At 31.3% G+C, this 11,183-nt stretch overlaps 1 protein-coding gene across 1 annotated transcript; it reads right to left on the bottom strand.

The window, feature by feature from the left end:
- Window positions 1-5,224: 5,224 nt before the first annotated feature.
- LOC106431162 (catalase-3) lies at window positions 5,225-8,811 on the bottom strand. The gene is made up of 8 exons (XM_048766480.1): window positions 8,565-8,811; window positions 7,520-7,616; window positions 7,089-7,366; window positions 6,112-6,888; window positions 5,934-6,023; window positions 5,768-5,835; window positions 5,601-5,694; window positions 5,225-5,505 (listed from the first exon to the last, which is right to left on the bottom strand). Exons 1-8 carry the CDS (start codon window positions 8,577-8,579, stop codon window positions 5,446-5,448), a joined length of 1,479 nt encoding a protein of 492 aa, XP_048622437.1. The 5' UTR covers window positions 8,580-8,811; the 3' UTR covers window positions 5,225-5,445.
- Between the last annotated feature and the right edge of the window lie 2,372 nt (window positions 8,812-11,183).

Genomic DNA, 11,183 nt, shown 5'->3' with positions numbered 1-11,183 from the left:
CAAGTCCGAGATTTTAGAGTTATGTAAAAAAAAAAATTATGTATAGAACATAAATTATCTTAGTTTAAAAGATCGGAATCTCATCTCGAATAAATTCACAAAAAGAAAAAGTACTCCAATAACCTACTTAAAATATAAAACCTCATTTTCAAAAAAAACGTACTTAATAATATTTTTTTACGTGTAATAGTTGAAAACTGACAATTGAATATCGATCTACAATATTATTTTAATATATCTAACGGTAAAATATTAATTGTAATAAATTTTTTTTGAATTTTGTAATATTACATGAATTAGAAGTCTTTAAAATCTAAAATCTATTTTATTAACATAATATATTTTTTATTCATTTATTATTTTGACGTTACAAAATATTGCTTTAGTTTTATTTGTATATTAATTTTTTTTTAATAATTTAGTTTCTTTTAAGTAATTTTAAAATTATCAAGAATATAATATATTAAAATTATTTATTTAAATATATCCAAATATGATGTCTCATTTTTATGTGTGTTTGCGTTGAGCATGTTTAATTTGTAGTTTGTATATTTAATAACACCTTGTTGTCTGCCGTTCTATGGTTTTAATAAATGTGTTGTCATTTCATTTTTAATACTACTAACATGATTTTTTATTGATCAGTGATAATGTATTTTTAACGTTATGTATTATATTTTATCGTATATTTTCTAACTCTTCATGCTGGCACTTTTTTAAAAATCATTTTAATTAGATAATAGGTTTAAAGATGTAAATAAAACTGTGTATGTTGTAAATTTAAATTTTTTAGTGTAACTAAGCACTATCATTAATGGAAATTATATTATGATTTTATTTTACTGAATCTTTCTTTCTGTGTATTTTTTTTGTTTTATTTTGTTTTTTTACAATTTTATTGTCTTATTCTTTAATTGTAGAGAATTGTTATTTTTAATTTTTGTTTCATATAACTTAAAAGTGTTCGGTTGATTTTTGTTTGTTTTCTTTCTCCAATTATAATGTACAGTTCGACTGTTTCTTTTTTTTTTGGATCAAACTACTAATATCATCAGATAGAAAAGCTTAAACTTCAAGAATGGATTGAGTATTTGTGCTAGAGAAAACTGATTTAGCCACTAATATAGTGAAATATTATAATATTAGAAGGTGTGGAAACTCTTCTCTGTTGTCCTACACTGGACATAACTAAGTTGTTGTCAATTGATTCTATATTTGTGATAACTGGAAATACATCTTTATGTCTTCCTTACATCATCCTTAATTGGTTTACGGTTCGACCATTTCTAATATACTGAGAGTAACAAAATATTAGATGTTGATTATCTTCTTCCAATTAGGAATGCACAGAATGAGAGAAATTCAAGGTGAGACCACTTTACAATTTTGTCCTCATATCTATATAGAGTTAGTTTATAGATTACTCTACCTGTTTCAAAATGTAATCAATTTTAATTAAAATCCGTAATATTTAAAAGTTATTACTTTAGAAAACTTTCATTTAATATATAAATTTAATCAATTATAGAATAATTTACATAATTTAATTGGCCACACAATATCCAATAAATATAAAGTTACATTGAAATATAAAAACAATTTATATAGTGAAACAAAAAATACTTTTAAACCTTTATATTATAAAACAAATTATATTGAAACATTAGAATAGTAAGAATCAGAAAAGCTGAAATCTCAACGTCGATCATTTACGTCGGTCATGCCTTAGACCATCTCCAATGTATTCCTCTATTTTTTTTTTGTAAAATAGAGGAATTTCATAATAGAGATGAATTTGTCTCCGATGTATTTTTCTATTTTCTCTCATAAAAAATAATATTCATGATATATTCTTTTCTAAGTTTACAAATTAAATTTTTTATTAGTTAAAGTTGATAACCAGCCTAATTTATTTTAGTATTTTATAAAATTATGATATTATTTACACTAAATATTTCTTTACAAACTATTATGTAAAAAAAATATAATTATATTTATATAATTGTTTAAGTAAAAAGTTAAATGATCATTTTGTAAAAACAAATAGAGGAGGTGACTTGACAAAAATATAGTTTCTCATTGGCAGATTATTTTCGCCTACGTAGACACTCTATCTGAGGCTTATATCCTCTTGTTTTAATTAAAATCTGTAATATTTAAAATTTATTACTTTAGAAAATTGTCATTTAATATATAAATTTAATCATTTACACAGTAATTTACATAATTTAATTGGTCACACAATATCCAATAAGTATAAAGTTACATTGAAATATTAAAACAATTTATATAGTGAAACAAAAAATACTTTTAAACCATTATATTATAAAGCAAAGGGAATATTCAAATTATATTGAAACATTAGAATAGTAAGAATTATAAAAGCTGAAATCTCAACGTCGATCATTTACGTCGGCCATGTCTTAAACCATCTCCAATGTATTTCTCTAATTTTTTTTCTAAAATAGAGTAATTTCATAATAGATATGGATTTGTCTCCCATGTATTTTTCTATTTTCTCTCCTGAAAAAGAATATTTTTGATATATTATTTCTAAGTTTACAAATAATACTTTTTATTTGTGAAAGTTGAAAACCAACCCAATTTATTTTAGTGTTTTATAAAATTATTATATTATTTACACTAAATATTCCTTTACAAACTATTATGTAAATAAAAAATATAATTATATTTATATAAATAATATATTTCACTAAAAAATTATTTTTGGTTATAATTGTTTAAGTAAAAAGTTAAATGATCATTTTGTAAAAACAAATAGAGAAGGTGACATGGCAAAAATATAGTTTCTCATTGGCCGATTATTTTTTGTCTACGTGGACACTCTATCTAAGGCTTATATCCTCCTTTTATTACTTGTTTGATAACAAACAAATTCTCTATGTAATCTATTAATATAGACTGATTGTATATATACAACTATATTAGCAATACAATAACTCATATTTGGACCTCTTTTACTATATAGATGATACTTTGCTCTAGGTTGATTTATAAGTTTTTCGTCGACATAATATCACACAAAGAACATGTATGTGTTTGGTTCCTCTTTTTTTGAGTAGATAGATTAGATACGATCTTTTTTTACACCTCATTTTCGTGCAATATGTTAATTTGCTCTAACTTAATTGAATCTTTGTTATACTTAGAGATACCTGCCATTATGAACACACTATGTCGTTAAATAAACTTCAATCATATATAAACTTCAATCGCATAGTTTCATAAGTGTCAAACTTACGAATATAACTTTTGCAAAATTGCATTTTTTTTTAAATACAGAAAATGTTAGAAATTACATGTATTTTTAATTATTTCAAATTCGTATATCTAATCTATTAATTTATGATCCTATTTTTATCTACTATTAACAAGTCATATTAGAACCACTTAAATAATTAGTTAATATGACATATTTAATTATTTACATTAATAATAAACTAACTATAAATTTGAATTTTTTTAATTATAAAAAAATATGTTGTGAAAAAATCTAACAAAATCTTACTTCAAAATTTAAATATTTTTATAAAATAACATATTAATTAATTTCATAATTAGTAATATAATATTGTTATAAATCAATGTTAACTAAAATTTTATTATAAAACAAGAAATAAAAATTATATACTATTTTTTTATAAATTCTAAAATTATATTCTGTGTTATATTAAAATATAATTGATATATGAATTAAATATAATTTTTTTTTATTAAATATGTAAATTAACAAAAAAAATAAAAAATTCATCTAAATAAATTATCACTCATCATTAAAATGGGTTGAAATTCGTAAAATATATAATGTTTTATACAAAAATAAATTTATTAAAGTATGTTAAACTTTTATATCTACAACTATATATAATGTTTTTATTTATTTTGAAACTCTCAACAATATATTTTTTAAAATGTTTATATAAAAATATAATAGTATATAATAACCTTTAGTTCATATACTATTTAAAAAAATATGCTATTAGAAAACTATTAAATTTTAGTAATTCATTTAAAATATTAGTGACAAATAAAATTTAATTATATTTTTTATTTTAATTATAAATAAATATGTTGAGAAAAAAATATAAAATATTACAAAAAATTCAAATATTTTTTATAAGATAATGTAGCTAGTAATGTAGTAACAAAAACAAATTCAAAATTCATGTAGTATTCCAAACTGAAAAATTGTCGTGTAATTTTTTAAAGTTTTCTTGACAAAATATAAAATAAAAATAAATATTCAAACACAAAATAATATATTTCAAATTTTACAAAAGATAAAATCATAGATAATAAAGAATAACTTCTTAAAATGCACACGAAAAAACAAGCTATATATGTTGTAAAAATTAAAGCAATCTATTATTTCGAAATCTTAATTAAAAATTAAAAAAACTCAATATCATAATATCTAAAAATATCATATATCAATAAAATTTACTAAAATAATGTGATATGTGCTACTATGTATAAAATCTACTAAAATAATAGGCTATATTATTTAAACAAAATAGTGTTTTTCCTTATAAATCCCGTTAAATACTAAAATAATATATGTTAAAGTATATTTTTTAAACAAAACATGTAAATATAAATTATCTTAAACATATTTCTTTTCTATAGTATAAATAAATTTTAAAATGTATTATAGCAAAATGTATAAATTAAAAAAACATATTTTAAAGGAGGTTATATATTTGATTATTTTATTGGACCTAACTCTAAAATATTTTAGTAAGTAATAAAAATTAATAACAAAGTAAAATGTATGAAACAAATCACTATATGTTAATAATGCCGAATAAGAAATATAAAATTAATATTATGAGTTACACATTATATAATAATAAAATGAAATTTATATATTTAAATCATTTGTAATAATATCAAATATATTTATAAAATGAAAAATTATCCGCACGAACGTGCGGGTTAAAATCTAGTATTTGTTAATATTGTGAACAGAAAGATTACAAACATGAACCAGTACCCTTTGGTAAGTGTTTCATTGTCACTGTTTATTTTAATGATCTATCACCGATTGATTATTTTCTCCAGTTAACTGTCCTGCTAATTAGTTACGTGTGGATAATATCGTCACGTCTTTGCTTTAGCTGATTGATACTGTACCAAATTACCAATAAATCATAAATAGATAAGTCTTGTTTTCATTTCAAGATTCTCTTTTGAAGTCGTCGAATTAACTTATACTCAAGAAACATTGATTTATTGTGAAGGAGATTACAAAGACAGTGATAGTAAAACATCGGTTTATAAGATTACAAGCATAATTATTATACAAACATGAAACAACCATACATAGAATGGTATCTTTTGAAGGATTTAACGACCACGCGATATGGATCGATGAGAATATCATGACTGTACCTTTGAGATACAAGCAAATCTGTAGATTGGTCTCTAGATGCTTGGCCTCACATTGAGACGGCTTGCCAGTTTCTGTCCCAAAGATCGATCAGCCTGGGAAAGAGATGCTAAGAATGTTAGTTTTGCTGTAAATGGTGCCAAAAAAAAAAGAGAGTAGAGATTTTATGTTTTTTCTTTTGTGTTTTTACCTGAGACCAGTAAGAGATCCAAATGCTGCGAATCTCATGAGTTAGACGTGGTTCCGACAGAATCTCAACCCATCTCTTAACAAACCGGTCTTGCCTGTAATCATTTGAAGATTATAATTAAGCTTTTGTTTATGTAAGAGAGAGAGAGATGAAAGTTTTTTCTTTACCTGTCTGGTGCCCAGGATCTGTATCTATCTCCAGGCTGCTTGAAGTTGTTCTCCTTCTTGATGATACACTGCAACATTAGGAATGAAATCTTGTTTTATTAGACCTATTCGATATATATAAGATTTTGAAGATGTAATGAAGGCATGCATGGACTGAATCAAATACCTTGGTTCGGATTCCAGTGTAGGATTTGTTAGGTATAGGAACTTTCTCGGCGCAGCGGACAGGATCAAACTTTGAAGGGTAGTAATTGATCTGCAAAACCAAACACTCAATAAACAATTCCAATTTTCAAGTAAAAAAGAAAAACAATTGTAGCTCAAGTGGTGGTACTAAGACTAACCTCCTCATCTCTATGCATGAAGTTCATAAAACCTTCATGGTGATTGTTGTGGTGAGCACATTTGGGAGCATTCACAGGCAGCTGGAGATAATTAGGTCCAAGACGATGTCTCTGAGTGTCACCATAAGCAAAGATCCTACACTGAAGCAGCTTATCATCTGAGTAGTAGATCCCAGGCACCACAAGACCAGGGTTGAAAGCAAGCTGCTCAGTTTCATTAAAGAAGTTGTCAACGGTCCTGTTCAGAACCAAGCGACCAACTGGTTGCAAAGGCAAGATATCCTCAGGCCAAATCTTGGTCACATCAAGCGGGTCGAAATCAAACTTATCCTCATCGGCAGGATCCATCGTCTGGATGAAAAGCTTCCACTCAGGATAGTTACCTGATGCAATAGCATCGTGGAGATCTTTAGTTGCGTGGCTGTGGTTGGCTCCTCCAACTACCTTAGCCTCTTCATCAGTGAGATTCTTGATCCCACAAGTTGGTTTCCAGTGGAACTTCACAAAGAGAACTTTTCCTGATTTGGATACCAGAGTGTAGGTGTGGACACCGAACCCTTCCATGTGTCTGTAATCTTGTGGGATACCAACGTCATCAAACATCCAGCACCATGTGAGTAAACTCTCTGGTAAGTGGGACATGTAGTCCAGTATCCTCCAGTACTCCTGGATGTTTGTCTTCGGGTTCGGCTTCAGTGCATGGACAACATCCGGGAACTGAATCCCGTCACGGATGAAGAAGACAGGAGTGTTGTTGCCAACAAGATCAAAGTTCCCCTGAAATTATTACAATAGTAGTAGGGATAGACATGCATCAGTACTAATTTTAAACATGGTCTGTTCTCTAGTCAAACCGGATGAAACATTCGCATTGCTCTCCAAATATTAAAGAACTATTATATATCATCTTATAAATTTCAAATCCGTCTTTGTTTCTAAGAAAACTAGAGGATATAAAAAATGGAAACTAGTTATACCTCTCTGGTGTAAAACTTAACGGCGAAGCCACGAATATCCCTCATGGTTTCAGGGCTGGCACGCTCGTGAACGACGGTGGAGAAACGGACGATGACCGGAGTTTGAACACCTGGAGCTCTGAGGAAGTCAGCACAAGTGAGGTTTGAAATGTCATGCGTGACCTCGAAGAAACCCTTAGCACTGATTCCTCTGGCATGAACCACTCTCTCAGGGATTCTCTCTCTGGTGAAGTTGGCAACCTTCTCGATCAGATGGTAGTCCTCAAGAAGAACAGGACCTGACCAGAACAAGAGTACCAAAATTTTATAAAGAAACCCATCACACTCCACCATTCAAAAGATCATAGCTATATATTGTTTCTGTTGTCCAAAAAAAAAAACTATATATTGTTTCTTTTAGAATATCAATAAGAAGAAGACAATATGTATACCTCTTTCTCCGATGGTGAGGGAAGAGATGTTGTTCGAGACTGGAGCTCCACCGTTTGTCGTGTAGAACGGAGCGTTGTATGCGCTCGAAGGACGATACTGCAAACACCATAGTTTGATCCATCATCAGAAAAATGAAATGGCAACAATCGAATGGATCCGAGAACAACACTCATGCGTGAAACAAAACCCTAACTTCAGTTACAAGATATCACTTTCTCTACTAAGTACTAACCGCGTTTTTACCAATCACAATCATAAAATTTAATAACTCAATTAGAAAAAACGAAACCCGGTTTATCGGGTTGGATCCATACCGTCGGTTGACAAAGAAGGCTTTCAATTTTAGATAATTTTTTTTTTTTTTGTGATTAGATGGATTTATTTCACCATAAACAAAAAAATTATTCGATTATTTGTTGCTTTTGAGAGACTTTTTGTATATAGGTCAGAAACATGTGTTTATAGACCGAATGTTTAAAACTAATTAATTATATGTTTCGATCTAATGTAATCAGATTATTAAAATTTTGATTAATCAATCGCGTAGATTTTGATTTCTCAGGTGTGTTGACCTGAGAAATCATTCAACTGATTAATATTTCTGATTTGGCTAAATTCATACGTCTAAATAATTGATTAAACACTTTTTTAGAACACATGTGTTTAATAAGAGAAAACACAAACAACAAAACAGCTTCTACTATAAGGAAAAAAACAAAGCACAGGCGGCGTTTTTTCACATGCACTGTTTTTTTAGATCAAACGTTTTAAAGATAGCCAGCCCAAAAAAAATCAACTTCACCAACTTATAGCTTATGATCATAGAATTTAAGCAATATTTGAACTAAGGATCATGTTAACATTAAGATTGAAGAGCATCGATGGGATTCAACTTTCATCTCTTAATTAAAAACAGTGAAAACATCATAATGAAATATGATTGATTATTTGTCGTCCCCAAAAAAAGAAGAAATAAATGATTGATTAAAGACAGAGACACACGCACACACAGAAAAAGTAGTCAAGAAGAACATGGGGATATACCTTGTAAGGATCCATGGTGAAGAAGAAGCCCTGATGATCCCCAAATATAACTGTTGAGGTTTTCGTTTAGTGAGAGTGGTGAGATGAGATCCTGTGTGTTATATAGAGTGAACAGCGTGTGCTATGCACAGTAGTGACGCCCCCAAATGAAGGGGTACTTCTATCCTTTTGAGATCAATTTATCGGTACAGTAAAATCGAGCCAATGTGTTTACTTTTCCTTTGGGGATAACAATAATGCCCCCACGTCTTGGTTGTCTCCAATGGCCCCCCGCCCCCACCTAGATATTTCTTTTTCCGTTTTTGGCTCCAACCCACAAAAAAAATATCAGTTGGTGATGAACAATAATTTTGATCCTGACAAGTATTGCCCGAGAGGAGAAAAATACTCAAATTATTATGAGAAAAACAAATCACCAAATCTCATAAACAAACCTTGAATAAAAGATGAATTGTTCGAGAGACCTTTTCAATCAAGACGGGGGGGGGGGGGGGGGGGGGGGCGGGGCGCGGGGGAGACAGCTTGACTTTGCGTGTCCGACGTCGCGGCCGAACGACGGCTGCCGGCAAATCCGACGAGATCCTCCGATCGCCGGAGACTTCCCGGACACTCGGCGACGTACCGGTTCGAGCGAAGACAAACCGTTGAGAAGAGTCGTTCTCTCGGAGTCGATAACTTCCTCGATCTCCGGTACAGTCGAGGTCATCGGACGGTACCGCTCCGGCTGGTGAGTCTCCAGAGGCGGTTGATGCATCTTTCGCCGTTGAATTAATGGATCTGATACGTCTTCTTCTCCTCGTGTTCGTCTCGATCCACAATCGTTCGCCTTGTCGAAGCTCTGTTGCTGTCACTTATCGTAAGTGGTGGTGCGGCTTTGGAGTCAAGACGCGTCCGTATGGTGGAGCTCGGAGGTGACGGAGCTGTTGATGCGCGTTCTGGTGATTTTATTTCCGGGCGATGGAGGCTTTTTTAGCTCCGTTGACGTCGGTTCTCTTGTGGGGGGTGGAGGCTTTCAGAGATCCACCGTCGCCACTCTTGCTTCCGGGAAGGTGAGGTTACTTTAACTCTCTTCGCCGGCTTTTGGATTACAGTGAGAGGAGGCTCACATAGCTCCTTGATACCGGTGTGAGACCCTTTGTTTTGGGTGTGGCGATTAGATCGAGGTTTGTAGAGGCGGTTGGTTCTTGTAATCTGTGAGGGATTCGTGGGTCGCCGAGGATGAGATATCAGTTTAAGCTCTCCGGCGACGGCGATGAAGTTTTTAGAAGAAGTTTGTGCGGTTCTCGGCTCGACTGTCCAGCGTTTCTGGTGGTCCAAAGTCGGAGGCGATCTCGGTTATCTGATGAACCCTCCGGCGTGAAGACAGTACGGCGATGAACGTTTGTGTACGTGCGGAGGCTCTGCAGGTTCGGAGCTCCGGCGGTAGTGGCGTCTCCATGCGGTGCGCCTAGGGCGAACAGCTCGGTTTCTAGTTGTTTGGACCGTGTGGCAGTCTTGTATTACTTGGGCTTTGGCCCATTGTGTGTTTATGCTTTGTGGCCCGTAGTATCGTGGGCTTTTGTTTAAATCTCGTGCTGTTTGGGCTTCGGCCCTGGGCTTGGCCCATCTATCAATAAAAACAATTTGGGAAAAAAAAAAAGAATAAAAGATGAATTGTTTTCTGAAATAGGACTATATATGTGACCTGATACATAAACTCTTTTAAGAGAAATCAACGATAACTACTCATAATAAGTAGAGAAAATTGCCAAATATGACTCACAACTTGATTTCAAACATAAAGATTAACCCAAACTTGAATCAAATGCAAAAGCAATTTAAAAGACTATTGAAATCACAACCAACCCCTTGTGAACAAACAAAAAAACCAATTTTTTTTTACGTTTCTAACCCCCGTAAGTCGTCTGGACTAGTTTTACTTAGAAATAATTTAAAATTTTTGTAAAAGATATTTTGATAATTGAAAAATTGAAATCATGTAATTAACATATGTTTTAAGAGATATAAATTAAGATATAACAAAAGTTGATTGTTTTCAACATAGATGAGTGAAAGTAGTGAGTCATGATATTCTTTGGTTTAGGTTTTGCCAACATATTTTGTAGTATTGTATGTGTTCTTAGGGTTAGATTTTGGAATGCATAAATGTTTTTTTGAAAACTTTAAAATTTACCTAAGTATTTTTATTTCTGTGTATAGTAAACACTATTTAAGTATAACTACGGGTTTATAACGTGGTTAGTTAGTTAATTTAGTCAATTTAGTTTAGGGGTTAAATTTAGGGTCTGGGACGACTTACTAGTAAGTCGTCTGATGTACAGTATTCAACAGACGACTTATTAGTAAGTCGTCCAAACCGGACCAAATATTTAATTTTACAATGTACTTTTAAACCTAACCGGATTATTTACCGGCCATATATAAGGTGTTTTTTTTTCACTGTTTATCGAAAATCAGAAAACCCTAAAGTCGTTTCTCTCAAAGGCGATTTCGAAGGCGATTTCCGTCGATTCTCTCTAATCCATCATTCTCATCGTTCTCACCGCCGGTTATCTCTCCGCCGTTATCACCGTCGTTCTCACCACCGTTCTCACAGCCGCTTCCTCTATTTAAGATCCG

The sequence above is a fragment of the Brassica napus genome, chromosome C8 (genome assembly GCF_020379485.1).
Source record: "Brassica napus cultivar Da-Ae chromosome C8, Da-Ae, whole genome shotgun sequence".
Lineage (NCBI taxonomy): Eukaryota > Viridiplantae > Streptophyta > Magnoliopsida > Brassicales > Brassicaceae > Brassica > Brassica napus.
This window is presented reverse-complemented; position numbering and strand designations above follow the sequence as displayed.